This window comes from Lathamus discolor, chromosome 7, assembly GCF_037157495.1.
Source record: "Lathamus discolor isolate bLatDis1 chromosome 7, bLatDis1.hap1, whole genome shotgun sequence".
NCBI classification, from domain to species: domain Eukaryota; kingdom Metazoa; phylum Chordata; class Aves; order Psittaciformes; family Psittacidae; genus Lathamus; species Lathamus discolor.
The window spans coordinates 18,762,107-18,778,485 of NC_088890.1; the positions used below are offsets into that span (position 1 = coordinate 18,762,107).

Consider the following 16,379-nt stretch of genomic DNA (forward strand, 5'->3'; position numbering starts at 1 on the left):
CTAATATTCGCTTTCAACAGAAATTACATCTTTCTCTAAAAGCTTAAATTACAGGTTTGCTGCCTCCAAGTATTAGGAAAAACCCAGAATTAAATCCTTCAGCTTTCAGAGTAAAACCAGGACCTACTGCAGGAAACAGGCTGCTTGATGCACCAGGGCTATTTGTAGGGAGCAGCCACTGTGTTCATAGTAGAAAGGCTCTCATAAGCAGAGATCATCCACAAAGCAAGGCAGTCATGATTAAATATTGCTTTATGCATCACTGGGAACCACAAAGCAAGAGGGTAGCATCACTTACATGCTCATGCAAAACCGCCCTAGTTCCTTAGCCAAGCACAGGTCAAGGAAGGATGAGAGACACAGGGCTTGAGTTGGTTTAAGTTCAAAAACCAAAACACTGCAGAACTGACTCAGCTCTCCACACATCACTGAAAACATTATGGGTTTGGTTTTAAAGAAGTCCTCCAAGACAGGATGGAGGCACAAAATTTGTTTTGAAAACTTGATTTATAAGGACCAGTGCAGTCCTTTTTGCTACAAAGATGCCTTACTCAGGAACATTTATTATCCTCTCCTCACTCTGCCATTAAGGCCTGAGATGAAGAACAAACGCAAGATAAGCTCTTTACATCTTTAAGATGAAGAACAAATGCAAGATCTGCATTTAAAAAACACAGATCAAATGATTTTCTATGTCCTGAAAAGAATTCAAAATGTCTAGACATCAGATGGACAGAATTAGTCTCAAATGTATTCATTTTAACAAGTTGAACCCCTGAATTATGGGGAAGAGACTGAGGTCTGCTCCTCCTCTGTAAACTTTCCACACAACCACCTTACCCTCCCTGTGACTCTGACATCCTTTATCCCACCTGTGATATTTATATCTGGTTGCAGGGGACTGTAATCTGGGTCACCACCAGCCTGGACAGCCACTGACAGCCCTCAGCAAGAGCTGCTGGAAATGCAAGCAGCTCTGAAGAGTTTCAGCTCTGTGCCTTTGGGGAACTGGCTGGTACTGGGGGGAAAGCAAGGAGAAGAATGGGAAAGGTTTTCATCTATGTGGGAATTCGTAGCGCAAGCAGAGTCACCCTGAGGTCACGGGAGTTTGGGACACTCTCTCCTTCCACCATGGGCATGCAGGGGTCACAGAGGTTTCTCTACTTAAGGAGGGCCTGTACAACTTCAAGAAGTGAGTTTGCATAAGACATCCATCCCAGAGGCATCAGAGCTTCAAGTACTAATAGGGTTACTGCAGGTACAGAAGGTACTTCTGTTGTTTAGATCGGTGATGTGACAGAGGAAAGGCAAGCAAGTCACAGCAAAAGAGCCCACTTAGGCACCGCCAAAGACCTGCTCATCCAGACACAGAGTTGGAGGAATAAAACCTCCCCGTATCAGCAATCCTATGGGATTCCAGGAGAAAAGAAGCATAAACCTGAGAGAACAAAATTGGCAGTGTAGAAGTCCCACCACGAATCAAAGCCTCTTTCCTTAGAGAAAAATCTCTCAAAACCAGCCCTGTCCAGCCCAGTTCGTAACGGCAACATTTCCCATTGGCAAGCCCTTCCGCAAGGAACACTCTTCCATTCCCACCCAGCCTGGCAGAAGGTCCTTACCTGACACGCATTGTACAGAAGCTGATGCTCAAATTTCTTGATCCCCAAAATGTTCTGGAACATCTCGTAGAGCTGCTCCTTGCTGAGGATGAGCTCCGAGGCAGCGCTCGCAGTCATCCTGGCCTGCTGCTTGCGGGGATCCTCTTCCCCACGATAAATAGCATCAAACTTTGCCATCCAGGAGCTCAGCACCGTCTCCTTGCTGAGGCCATCGATTTCTGGCAGGCTCCGCACCCTCTTCTCAATGTGTTTCTTGAAGACCTCCCGGGAGTCATTCGCTGAGCACCCTCCGCTCTGCACCATCCTGGCAACGCGATCGCTCTTCAGGAATACCTACAAGAAAAGGGTGACTTCAAATGGTGTCAGTTAAAACACTAATAAATCCCCCTTAAGTACCACAAAGTGTGGTGTCACTGCTGGGAAGCCTGGCTGCCAGCATGCTTTCCATTTCCTCACTCAACAACCACATGTTGCCATGGACAGAGGTTTCAGCTGTACCCTGGGAAGTGTAATGAAATCAGGTGAAGCTTCTGCTTTGTGTCCGCTAAAATTGAGCATTTTGATGCAATTAGGACTTCAGATGTTGTGGTTGCACCTCACCAGACACATTAATGCCCTTTGGGAAAGCAGGATTATATTTTCCTCTAGCAAAGGTTTTAATAAGGAAGTTATTGCACAACTGCATTCACCTAACCAAGTTCTGCCCCATTACAGGGAGCCCAGTTATACTATTCAAGTGAACAGCACTGTATCTATCTGAATAGCATCCCATCCATCTGGGAAACCTCTGACCACTGCAAGGACCAGGCCTACATTAAGCTACTACACCAGAGATCTCTGCAGTGTCACAAGATGGCACTGCATTAATTAGTTTATTGTTACCTTCAGTTAAATAACATCTATGTCCCCACTTCTTCCGTACCCTAGTGTTTCAAGCCTGGGCAACCAGCACTGCAAGAGCACTGTTAAAACATCCTGGGAAGGGACAAGGATGAGTGGCCTCATCTTTACGAACTGATGGGTAAACATCAAAGCAACCCAGATCACCAAAAGCTGGCATGGCCACAGATGAGGCCAAATCCCTTCTTGCTCCAGCTCTGCTGCTATAGCACAGGATGGTTCAGCATGGGTTGAGGCTGCCTCAGAAGGCTCTGCAGAGAGAGCACATGCAAGGTGCAGAATGCTGACAGCAGGAGGGAGGTAGAAGGTGTTTGATGAAGGTGCTCTTCCCACTGCAAGAGCAGCAGAAGGGTCAAAACCTAACAGATACCTGCAGACCAGGCGATGCCATGGGAGCAACACAGAGCTGAAGGGCAAGAGAGGGACAGGGGTATATTGTGTTGGTTCTCATCTCCTGAGCCCTGAATACAGGAGAGCAATCAATGCCCAGTAACAATTACTGTTTTACTAATGATGCTGAGAACCAAGGAATGCAGCAGGCTGGGAAGAAGCTGTGCCAGCAGAGGGGTGTATCTGTCAGCTCTCAATAATTAAAAAGCTTGAAGATGACCTAAGGACATGGTAGATTTCCTTTCAACACCACTCAGAAATGTGGCATTCCATGTTCCCAGACACTTGATGGCACAGGCATCTGTTGGCAGTGGTAGTGGGTTTTGCTCCAGCCCCAAAATGCTGCTGCTAAGAACTGGGCTGTTTCCTTTCAACATCACCATGCTGGGGAGCACTCCCTGCAGACAGGATAGCCAAGATGTCACCAGCAGCCTCTTTATTCCACGATGAAGTGGTATCAGCATGCATGTTGTTTCTTTAGAGTTTAAATGCAGCGTGTGCAGGTGCTTTTAAGTAATAGGTGAGAGCTATCAAAATCCTAGCTCCCAACACAGCCAAGGAAGTCCCCAGCACAATGACTGTGAGAAGCGGTGGGAGGTCATGGAGAATGGCCACACTGCAGCATCCTCAGCTCTTGCTTTTCCCTCTGTAATCATCCAGATGCCTTTACAACAGCTCAAATGACTTCTCATAAGAGCCGCTGGTGCTGGCAGGTATCTGCAGTCCTCACCCCCATCAGAGGGTAGACAGACTGCAAGCAGAGGGACCTGACTCCCCACCTGCCCTCAGCCCTGGGTGCAGAGCAGCAGCCAGCAGAGGGGCTGGGGCTGGCAGGGAGCAGGCAGGCACGAAGGAGAGCCGGCCAGCCACAAAGCAGGAGGAAAAGGCCATGAAATAGGAAGATAAAGGAAGATAAAAGAGGTGTTTTGTCCTGCAGAGCGAGCTGCTTTCTTTAGAAAATACCCGGAGCATCGCCGGGCTGTCAGGCTGCCTCGCAGCACTACCAGGAGTCAGGAACCGCTGGAGCAAAACCCTGGCATGGGTGCATACACCAGCACACACACAGGAAAGCTGACCTCTGAGCTGGGTCAGGCATCTCCTGCCACATCCATAGAGGAGCCCCACATATCGCGTGCAGCCCCAGCTCTATCTGCCCACAGCAGAGCAGACGTGGGTCTAACCAACCATTTCCATACTACCCACTGGAAGGGCTGATGCATAAAGCGCTGGCTGACAGACGCTTTACTCATTGGAAGTAAAAGGACATTCAAAAAGCTCTTCTGGAGTGTCTGTTAGAGTGTGCTGGACCTCACACACAGGTCTGCAGCATTCCTGCAGGCACAGCAGTGCTTTGTACACCAGCAGCAGTCTGCTCAGATCATTCAAGCTTTTAACCTTGAACAATTCTAAGACTGGCAACCACATGCTTACCCCTTGACAGCTGATTTAACAGGAGAAACACATACAAACACATTCAGGGTAACAGCAAATGCATTCCTGACCTACAATGTCATCTCCAGAAAACAAACAGCACCCAAACACAACAAACAGAAACCACCAAAATCCAAACATTCCCCAGGTAATGAACCTATTTTTGCAGTGCTTGTGGACCTCTTAGAAACACCAGCCATGTCCTGCACAGAGATGGCCAGCTTCAGCTGAGCAAAACCCCCAGATTTAGTATTTTCCAAGCTATCCGGCAGCTTTACAAATCACTGCCCAAATGCCAAATTCTAGATAGTGCCCATCCAATGGACAGTAAATTGCACAAAACTGAGATCTGCAGGAGCTGAGATAAGCAGGATCTGCTGTGATGGCACCATGGCTCAATCTAGGGTGGGCACCTCCCTGCAGGGAAGGAAAAGACCATCAGCAGAGAACACTGCTCAGGCTCTGAGAGGGGGCAGAGGCTTTGCCTGGTGCCAGCACAGATGATGCTGATAAAGAGACACGTGGTGATGCTACAGCTGCACAGAAGCTGAAAGTACATGTCTGGAAATTAAATGAGACCAACAGTTAAAAAGGAAAAAAGGAAGGACACAGAGTGATGCATTACACTTTCGTGGCCTGCTTATATAGGCCAGAGCCAGTGGAATGTCCAGTTGAACCAAAGACACAGGGTATGCAGACATCTAGTGCTGATCAGCTGCTCTTTGTAAGGGATCAGCTGGGGTAATTATACATCGCAGGATTTCTAGACCTAGTCTAGAAGACTTTCAGCCAGACCCATCCATGAAACAGGGATGTATTTTGCCTCTTTTTAAGCAGTTCCCTTTTCCTGCCCAACAGTCCTATCGGAACAGATTACACTCCTCTTACATCCTAAAATGCAGCTCAGGTCATCTTGAAAGCTTTCCCTGACAGCATCTGCTTGGTGAAGCTGTGATAAACTGATAATCCCTTGGCAATTTCTTTCCTGATAAGAGATGTAAATTACTCTCAGCTTCCTTCCTGTGGAGAGAATGATGGAGCAGTAACTACTAGGCTGGTGTAATAGAGTTAATCCAGAGATAATTTGTGCTTTCCTTACACAGAAGCAGCTGCTGCCAATTTTTATACAGTTAAAATTCTCTTCAGTTTTAGTATCTGATTTTGATCCCCTCTTAGATTCCACTTCCAGAGAAATATTTTATGTAGGCAATTCAAAATCTTCACCTTTTATGACAGAATAGCTCTAGGGAGAAAAGAGAAATGGTTTGCAGAAAGGCTAGCAAAAAAATAAGCAACACTCATATAAATCACAAGCACTGATTTCCTTCAAAAACAGAAGCTCTTTCCCTCTGAGAAAGGATATGAAAAGCAGCATTAAGGGCTGCATACAAAGAGGTGCAAAAAGACAGACATGCATAATTATTCTTTTGCACTAGTATGAATGATGCTTCACGTTCTTTGGCATCGTTTAGTTTTGTAGATGCGCATCCTCCTCCTTTCCCCTTTGCTTTGCAGCACTTGTCATCTAAAGTGAGAAGACAAGACTCTGGCTGAAAATCCCAAAGTCAGTCAGATGCAACGTAATAGCTTCACCAGGAGCTGAATGTGCTGCTCAGTTTTCTCTTGGTATTTTTCACAGGGAGCATGTGACATTTATTTTATATTGTGCCGTCTTCTCTAGTTTAAAAGTACACAGCTTAAAAGTACCAGGAAGATATTTTTCATCTTATACAAGAAGGGTCATCTTCCCCATAATCAAGCTATAGGATACACCAGAGTGTAGGGTTTGCCAAGTTTGCTGTATGGTTGCATGTTCAAACCCTGAACCTCACAAACCTGATGTACCATACATAAGAAGCCTTCTGCTTGCCTTTGTTTCGTGCTGTTTGATAAAGGGCAATCCATTATTTCAGAACTTAATCCCATCTGTGAATAGGGGTGAGAACAGGGATTCATACGTATGCTGTATTGTCTCTTCTTACCTCATAGTAGCTCTGGACAGCGTTTATAAATGCTTCATCTGCCACAATCTGAGTTTCTCCATTGAGAAAGGCCTGGAAACGATCTTTGATGGTCTGAAGCTGCTGCTTGCTTATCTGCAAAACATGTCAAAAGGAGAAAATTAGTCAAGAAAGATTTATGTATGAAGAAAAAGAAAACAACCCAAACACTAATTTTCCTGTACTATCTTATGGGGATGATTATGAAGTGCATCTCCACCCTCCTTTGGGGACAGCAGCAACACCTTCTGGATCAGCCACGCGTGGGTGCACACACACACGCATTCTTCACCCTGGCAAGTTCATTTAAGCATCATGAACACCTGAAGTCATGCTGAATATCATTTCTAAGCATCTCTGCCACCACAAAAACACACAAAGGACTTTTACCACTTCAGCTATACCTAAGTCAAAAGCAGGCTGCTTGGAAGAGACTGCTCCAGTGCAATCTCTTCCCCATTTAGCCTCTCCTCCCCTTCGGAAGACGAGGTTTCACCACTGAATCTTTCAAGCTGGCTGTTGAAGACAGCACGCAGCAGCACTCCAGGGCCTTGGTCTTCCCTTATTTGTTTTTCCCTTGTTTATTTCTTTTGGCTTGCCACATATAAAACACCAGTCAGGACCAGTGGTGAGAGAACTTAATGCCATTTTTGCCGGGGGCAAAAATGTTCTCCTTATCCTAGCAAGGACTTTTTCTGTTGTCTCCTTTGAAACTCAAAACACTTTCTGTCCAGCATAGGGCTGGTGCAACTTACAAGACAGCTCTAGCTCGTCACAATGGCATCAACAGAAAGTTAACAAGGGTTTATTCCAGCCTTGCCATTATTTTGCCTAGTTTCTCTGTCAGTTTAAAACCAGATGTAGCTAAAAAAACCCACTTCTTTAGCATGTAACACAAAGTCACAGCAAGCACATAAGTCATGTACCAGCAATGCCAGCGCAGCATCTTATGATGCAGATAACACTCTGAAGGCCTGTAGGGATTTGAATGTAGTTGTGCCTGGTTTGCGGTGGGGCTACGCTAGGTTTGAGGCTAAGAATTAATTTAGCCAAAAGAGAAAGAAGCAAACAAGACGTATGTACAACAGCTTCAAACTTCAAGGGAAAAGACAGCAGTAAGAACAGGACAACTATTTACTAAACGACCAAAAGGTCTAGAGAAGAGTGCTTTTTTCTTACTTGTGCGCCAGCAGAAGAAATCAGCCCATTAAAATGGAAGAGAAAGATAAAATTAATGGCTCTAAGTGTCTAAATGGCTTTGAATAAAGTACTGAAAGCTACGGAGACTCAAACAACTACAGCATAACGAAGCCTGGTAAACTCAGCTAGTGATAAAAAGCAGGAGAGGGACCAATTGGAGAATGCAACAATAAATATCACTAGATCTAGATGATGTGCCATGTGGGTTGTTTAGGTACTGCAGTAACAAACATCATGAATACTGATAATTAATTCTGCAACACGATGCTGAGGAGGGCTAGTGAGCAATGGCAATTTGATGTGATAATCTGGGATTAGTTTATCCTGGTGCTTATGGAGAGGTGTTCATCAAAGTGGCATAAAGCAAGACTCAACATGCTCTGCTTCAGAAAAGCAGGAACAGCCTTCACCACCCTGACAGTCCCAAAACAGCAGCACAAACATCACAGAGTCTGACACATGCAACAAGGTTCAGCATCACAGGGCTGGAGCAAGGACTATCCCTTTAACCTGCTCCACCTCAGCTTTGGGTACCATCTGCAATGAGCCCTGTGGAAAAGCACTCCTGAAAGCTCCTTGCTTTAATGCTGTCAGGATCTAATTGTTGGCTCTAAGAATCCATCTGCCACCCCAGGCAACTAAAACTTCTGGTATTTGCCAATAGCACCCTAGACATCACGAGCCCTTGGGCAATGCGCACAGCATCAGGTGTAAAGCAGGCTCCAAGCCTATCTGAGCTGATGGAATTTAAAAGAAAACTGGGTCAGCAATAAGAGGAGGCAGAGACAATATAGGGATCGAGTGGGAAACACCTGTGGGAAGGTGCTAGATCTATTTTTATTAAGCATTTAATTATCTGGAAGAAAGGAAAAGCAAGATGTTAATTAAATGTATTGATGATTTTGTATTAGTAACCATTGTGAATGCCAGGCAGACACAACAGGGTGACAGAGGCCATAAGAAACAAAGAAAAGAAACAGGAAAACTACAGGTAACATTGAAATCAGGGTGTTGAGGCCCAAGGAAAGACATACTAAGGGCACAGATACCGTGAGCCAAGAGGCTTTTCATTTGGGATTTTAAAATGCATGGCATTTTTATCATTATTACTGTCTAAGTTATGCCTTAGGACAACCTCCGGAAGTCCTTCTTGCTCAATTCCCATAATGTCATCTAGTACCAATATTTTATGCTCCTTCCTCAATACTGAACAGGCTACCTTCAAAATGAATGACGCTCCTTGAAATTCCTAGAAACTCCCAACACGCAGCTCACACGTGAGCTCCTGAGGGCTGTGGAAATGAATCATCGGATTTGTCTTTACTGGAGCAGCAGTTGCCTCCTCCTCACATCCAAGCTTTATGCAAGTATTTAACTTGTCCAGGGAAAAGGAGGTCCTCTGTGATCACATCAGGCTGCGGCATAGCCCAGTCCTCTGCTTAACAGCACCTTCAGTCTTCCATCGCCACCAGACCGTGAAACAGCACTGCTGCACTGATCTGTGTCTGCGCCATTGTCACGGATGTGTTATCAAGCAAGCAGTCGATCTGAGCGAGAATTAAACTATTTTCACATTAAATTTAGCTTCTGCAGCATAGCAGCAGGTGCCCTGTGCAGAAAGGCAGCATCAGCAGAGAGGACCAGACCTGCAGGTCAACAAAATCTGCCCCAAATGCTCCACACCTCCCATTTTATGCCTCTTCCCCTCCCCATCAAGTTCCAAGAGCATCGCTGCTGAGCCCCAGAAGTGCCCCTTGGGCACCAGGAGGCAGCACATTCCTGGTGGAGGCAGGACCAGCACATGGTAGCAGCCTCAGCCCCAATGCCACACTCCAGCACGTCTAAGCAGGGGCAAGCAATGCCACCAACCCATCTGCAGGCTTAAAAGAGTCCATGCTCTGAACACTAACCTGGAAGCTTAAGTGCTTTAAAGGCAGGGGTGTTATTTTATCTCTTGCTATTAGAGGCATGAGTAATCAGCTAGAAATCCATATGAAACAAGCCAACAGCTTCTGCAGATCCACCAAGGCACCAGTACAAACCACGTCTCAGTTACCTGCCGTAGTGTGCTTACAAATAGCGGAAAACAACTGAATTACTTCCCCTTCAAAGCACATCAGAACAGCATGATGGCCCTTGCACCAGCTACGGCAGGAGGTGAAACCCTCGTGGGGGTGAGGCTGGTGGGGGGCAGAGCCTCACTGCCCTGATGGAAACACAGATCCAGATGCAAGGAGGGAAGGAAAGAACTGGGAGTAAGCAGGAGCACTGTGGTGGATGGAAGAGGTTTATTCTGCTTACCTTCCCTCACTGCTTTCAGTGTATGACAGCCGTTAAGGAAATAATCATTACTGCATTTGAGAGGCTGCAGAACACCCTGCTTGCGTACAGAAGCTGTGGACCCAAGCAGCCTCTCCTGAGTTCATACTGTGGGGTGCGTATGTTTATTCACAGCCTTTATCTGTCTGAAGCGAGTACTGCAGTTGCCAGATATACACATGCATATCAGAAAATGTAATCTGAGGCAGTGATGAAGAATTCCTGATATCAGGCAGGGCACCCATGGAGCTTTGGGCTGGCATCCCTAGAAGACTGCATGGCTTTTTACAAGAAGCTTGGCAGAGGTCTTCTCCATACAGGACTAAATTATGGGAATGAGCTCACCAGTGACCCGATGTGGGCATACCAGTGATTCCTACCTTCTTGGTCTAACTTTCTAAAGAGAAGCTGCATGCCCAGCACAATGCAGTGACCTCAGAAACAGGGTGGAACATCTCTGCCATGTGCCATGGTCATAAACAAATCACAGAGGCAACTTCTTGCATTTGCTTGATGCAGATCTCAGCAAACAGCGCACCAGCCTCCTCGGGACAAATGCTCACCAGCAGCTTGCTCACTACGTGTTATTTTTGCACATATTCCATCTGACTTGGAGCCGAACATAAACCTGAACACACAGCACTATGGCACCCTCTCCAGCAAACAGCTGGCTCCATCTCTGTGCATCATCTCCAGCCTCCTTCGCCTACAGCACAAGCATTCCAAAGAGGAGCTGTTTGCTGCAGAGAAGTTCTCTGGAAGAAGTTATACGCAGCAGCGTGCCTCACTAATCCCTCCTCTCTCCAAAGTGCTTTGTTCTATCTGAGCACAGCGTGGCCCTATAGCTCGCCCCTTAGGTACGTTTCACAATAGTACAATGTTAGCTGGATCTGGGTTTTGCCCCACACACTGGGACAGGCTCAAAGCAGAGCCTCAGCTTTACATGCTTTGGACTTCAAAGAATTAGAACAACTTCTACAGATTTTGACTCTTTTGCGTTGAACTTTCACACCTGCAAGGTCAATTTACACAAGAAAACAAGATCATCTGCACTCATCGGACAGCTGAATTTCAAAGCTTTGTATGATGCATATCAACAGTATTAGAAGCCCAAGAGCCACAGATGACATGCTTTGAAAGACAGTAGAAAGGGGAGTTTCATGAGACTTTATATGAATTCTTGCATAATGTCACAGTGCGGGTGGTCCAGCACCGAGACATGGGACCAGAGAGGATGTGGCAGGGGAATTGGGCCGGAGACCTCCACAAGTCCCTTGCAACCTACAATATGGTATGGCAGTACCATGTCTAACAGAAGATTTTCAAGGACAGGCCATCCCAGACTGTAGATTGCCAAATCTTTCAGGGCTAACTGCTGATTTGTCAGTGGCAGGCTACAGAATAACCTATCCACAGCTGTACGTGCACTCAAACCAGCGAACAAAGCCACATCCATCCATGTGACAGCTCCTGGAACAGCAGTCAGATTTGAACTCTGCAGATTTTCAAGTGAGGTTGCAAAAGGTTTCGAAGTGAAAGGTATCCCTGTGGGAGAGAGCTGATCCCCTTTACTGCCACGCTGAACACCTCTGAGCACGGACTGGGTATTTTGGTCCACTGATGCCTCACAGTGCCCTTACACGTAACACTGGAAGAGTGTGCCCTGTCACCAGGGCATGAGGATGCATGGCACTGCTCCCTGATGGCTCAGCCCATCAGTATTGCTCGTTTCCCAAAGGAATCTGTTCAGCTGGGGACCGCAGGTAATTCCCAGGGGAAGCACCTCTGCCTTTTGTCTAGAGAAACCAGCTTACAGCACATGAACAAGAGCAGCACAGAGCTCTTGCTCCTCAGGGCTCCTCCTGTTTGGGTACCACTGCAAGGAGGAATATTTAACTGCTCACTGTGCCGCTGCTCTGGGTTTGGTTTCATAACAGCTAATAAATATTTTATTACACCTCAGCACCAGGTGATTTAGGAAAAAGCTAAACCAACCGAAGGAGAATTCCTCATCATCACCGCTTCCACAGTCAGAAACCAGACACAACACGAACAGTGTGGAAGAGACGGAAGGAGGTGCGGGGAGCTGAAGCCGGCCTCAAGGGAGAGGCGAGACGCTCCAGCAATAGGCATGAGAGTATTAAAACCCCAGCAGGGTATTTTGCACTGGGAAAACACACCAGATTCTTCCTGTGCTCATGCTGCTTCCACTCCCCAATAGGAAAGAGGACCACACGGGGGGTGACTCACACCCCAGTATTCGGGTGCGCCCACTCTCCTGGGCAGACACGGCTCCTCCACAAACAGCTTTTCACCGTTAACATACGCAACCAGTATTAACTGCCAGTCTCAGGGGACTTTTCCCAGCTGCCTAACGCTGTATTTTCTGGTTGTTTCAGAGAAGCTTAATATTTGTTACCAGCGAGAGCTCCTTGCGCTTTGGTTTCTGACAGCCACAATACATCTTTCCAGGGGTGCCGAGCCAGCACATCCTTTTCCCTTACGGTCTGACCAGATGTGGATCGCTGTGTGCACACCCACTGATCTGTCCCTGTCTATACAATTCCCTCTTTGTGGGCACTTGATTTGTTGCCTTCTGCCTCTGTCTGTGATTTACAGACCCTGGTGTATCCACACTGCCTGCCCTCTTCTCCAGCCATGCTCATCCTTTATGGATGGCAAACAAGAAAAGCACTGGTCACATCCCCAGCCACCAACCCTGCTGCCACATTCTCCTCTCTCAGAAGAGTTGATTTGTTGCAGAGAGAATGACTTCTGTGATCACCATGCCTGGGTTTACACATGAGGCAGTGAAAGGCACGCACAACCCCTTCTGCCTGCAGCAGCTCGTGCCCTGCCTGCTCAGCCCACCTGGGATATTGGGGATGGGTCGGAGCAATACAGACCCTCCAAGGAGCAAAACTCCTACGTACCCACCTGCACCACACTCAGAAATCAGGCTGGGTTTTGGGCACAAGCAACACAAACAGCCCCCAGGTCCTTATGCACCAGCCCAGCACTGATCTGCAGCTCAGAGGAGAACCAACCTCCCACTCGAGCAGCCTGAAAACACAAGAATAATATTTCCTGACCTAATGGTAAATGTCTGCTTCAGCAACAGGACTGAAGGGGTGAGTAAACCCACCAGAGCTGCCTGCAGAGGAAGGAAGGAAGCCCCCTCCTCTGCCCAGCTGCACCCAGCCAGTGCCCTATCACAGCATCAGCTCTGGTCCTTGCCAGAACCTCTCACTACCTCTGCTATTAGAAGCAAATCCAGCAGGTTTGCAGCATGAACACTGAGTGTAAATGATTTTGGCACTTGCTGGAACATTTCTTCTCTAAAGAGGCTCAAGTATTGCTGGATAAGTAATGGGAAGGTAATACATCAATCCCTTGAGTTAGGCCAGTTGCAGGTACAGAACCTCTAGATCAAGCAGAGCAGATCTTTCCTTTCCACCACTCCAGTAGCAGTTTTATCAAAAGAGACAAAGCACAGGCTTCAAGTCACTCTTTGAAACACGTGGATGCTCTTTTATGTCCTCTCAAACCCTGAGTGCACTTCTCCAGGATGCTCTCTGCCAGCTAGACACAGCTTGACATATATAAAAGGCCTAAAACTTTATTATGGCTGCTTTTCCTTTCGGAAACACAGTGCCAAAAGAGGAAGGCAAAGCCATGATGTGGGAACTTGGCCTTTGCTACGTCACCCTTCTCCCTTGTACTTTCCAAGATACGTCTTCCCTCTGCAACCTGCCACAACATGGCAAGCATAGATGTAAGTAGACACATCAAAAGATCGTTGCCACTCTTCACTTGCTATTACTGTTTGCACCAGCTACGTCCATCCAATGCTCACATGCCAACCCTGCATGTCCCCCCTGCAAAAGGTCCCCTTTTCCATTAAGATCAACCCACACATATCAGAAGCAGCAGCTCTGACAGCTTCAGGAACTTCTGCTCCTGTCTGCAAGTCTCCTGTCATCTCTATCTTCTCCCTTCTGGTCCCCCCCCTGCAGCTGATGTGCAAGTGGATAACCCCAAGGTGGAGCCACCCGACAAGGGCACAGAAAACTTGGAACTTCTCCCAGCTTTGATCTTATTTTACTTAAGCAAGCCATTAGCAGGGTGAGTTTGCAATAGATCTAACAGACTAAGCCAGCCCTGCTGGGTGTTTTTCTGTGTATGATCAAACAGAATCATGCCCCTATATTTTTTGACTGATTAATAAAAATATGAATTTGATCTCAGGAGAATGGAGAAAATATAAGCAAGAAATATAAGCAAGAAACAGCAGTGATGAGATACTAGGCCAATGACTGAGCATGGGCTGAGAACTGCTGCTCTCAGAAGCATCCCTGGTGACTTCTGCTGTGACAGGAGCCTCGCCTGGTGAGCTCTGCTCGCCCACCAGGTATAAAACACATCTTCGTGATCCAGCAGCTTTCAGCAGAAAGCCCAGCACCACCCTGCCTCTGGTAGCTGCTCTGTTAACACAATACAAAACACAAACCCATAAAAACATTAAAATGCAGCTACCCACTGAAACCAGGGTGCAAAGAGAATGGAGGCTCTCTAATACAGGCAGAGCAACATACAAAGCCCCTCAACTTTGTGTGCCCCTGTGGGTGCATTCCAAAGGCAAGAAACAAATCCCTTTATTCCCCCAAGTGCTGGACTTTGCAACTAGCTTCTCTCCTCCTGTGTGGCCCAAACACCTTCTTTCCTCCTTCCTGGTTAATCCCAAGTCTCGAGGGCCATCAACACAACTATTTACACAGTCCCCCCTGGAAAATCCTGCTAGCAAGGGCCTTGGTCAGGTGCAGGCCAAGTCACGTTTGCTTTAACTGGCATAGGAGCTCTCTGCAAATGCAACAGAAATGGCTCGTTCTGCCCTTTCGCTCCACCAGTGCGGTACGAACAGTCCATTGCTGCTCTGAGACCTCCAAAAATAACTTAGCCCAGGAAAGAAGACCAAGGGAAGATCTTCCTTCTCCACTTGAGCCTCACGGGCAAGTCTTGAAAAACAAGATTTTTCACTCCTTCTCTTTCTCTTTTGGACAGAAAACAACACATGGTGTCTTGAAGCCTGTGAGTGTTGATGTGACACAGCTCTGAGGCATTACCTCGCATACTTTTGTGCTTCAACACCATGGCGTGCCACACAGTGGCAGGGCATGGTGTGGAGATGGAGAATACCATAGGTCATCTCCTGTGAGTCACCCATGGTGTGTCCCTTGGAGAAATCCGGGACAGGCTGGGCAACAAAGCTACTAGAATTAATATTTCTTTCAGAATGTTCTGAGGGTAACTTCCAGAACTTGGGGTGTTTTACAGCCTTACTGACACGGGAAGTAAAACAGCCACACTGGGGTATGGATGCTTGCACATCTATTGCCCAATGGCTGCAAAGCCCCAAGCCTCCTGAGACAGGCATGTAACATCTTTCAGTTCAATCACCTGCAATAAATAGCTGATCCCGTATTCATTTAATAATAAAATAGCTTTGTGCAAAATCTTCTGCAAGTGCTACACAGGCATGTTGACAAATGACACCCAGGTGTTCAAAAGAAGTAACTGTATACAAGTGAATGTATACAATTCATCGTATACAAGTTTTACTCGTGTACTATTGATGTGGCCCAAGTCTCTTTGACCAGGGATACCCTGCCAGCCCCTGCTGAGGAGTCATTAACAGTGAAGAACCTCTTCTCGCCTCCCTCGTCAGTGTTTCAGTACAGTACTCTGAAGACCAGTAGCCCATATTGCTGCTGATGCTACATAAGCATCTCTGTTCCTGGACTACTTTAGAGGCTAGGCAAGGCTTGGTATATCCTGTGTTTGGAATCCCAGGCACAACCTAAGGACAGCTAAATACCCATTAGTTAACTGAGTCCAAAAAATGGGTGAGGGATGGGGTAAGAACACAAGTTGGTCTATGCTGATGGGTCCCCCACAGAGGAGGTCAGTGTCCTAGGACCCAGGCAAGTCCTTGCGCCCAACAGCCCAGTTCTCTGCTTCTTTTGTGCTGCATCTCCCTTTTGTGGAAGGAGAATAACAGCACTTCACTTCTCTGCAGAAGTGGCTACATGCATGAAAAGCCTCTCACAGAACTAGGGTGGTGGGCCATCCAAGAAGAGAAGTAAGCCACTTACAGAGAAACACTTTAAAATCACTATTTTAACTATTGCCAGCTCTATGTTCCCACTCCAGGCAGGCCTTACATGCTGCAGAAGCTAATTGTCCTTCCTGGTTAATGTATACAGCAGCTCCTGCTGACTTGAAGACATCAAACAACCAGAGCTAAAGATCTACCAACACCTCAGATCTCCAAACAAAAATCCCCCCAAAAAGTACACCCACCACGACTGTACTTATTTCTGTACCATTTTCACCATTAAACTCTGACTCTCCTTCATGTCACAAGCTATTTTAAACCCAGTTCTTACAGAGCAGAAGTGACAGACAAATGAATGGAGACTTACGGACTCCTGGTGTGCCCCAGCCTCTGTAGGAGTGCTGT

General features: G+C 46.8%; 1 protein-coding gene across 3 annotated transcripts in view; it reads right to left on the reverse strand.

Annotated features, from left to right (window-relative positions):
• Positions 1-16,379, reverse strand: part of CADPS (calcium dependent secretion activator) — a 210,575-nt gene that overhangs the window by 164,240 nt on the left and 29,956 nt on the right. For all 3 annotated transcript variants that reach the window (XM_065687841.1, XM_065687840.1, XM_065687842.1), the window contains exons 2-3: positions 6,323-6,436; positions 1,620-1,952 (exon numbers count right to left, since the gene is read on the reverse strand). In XM_065687841.1, the coding sequence (XP_065543913.1) occupies positions 1,620-1,952; positions 6,323-6,436 (447 nt within the window). The remainder of the gene's footprint in view (positions 1-1,619; positions 1,953-6,322; positions 6,437-16,379) is intronic.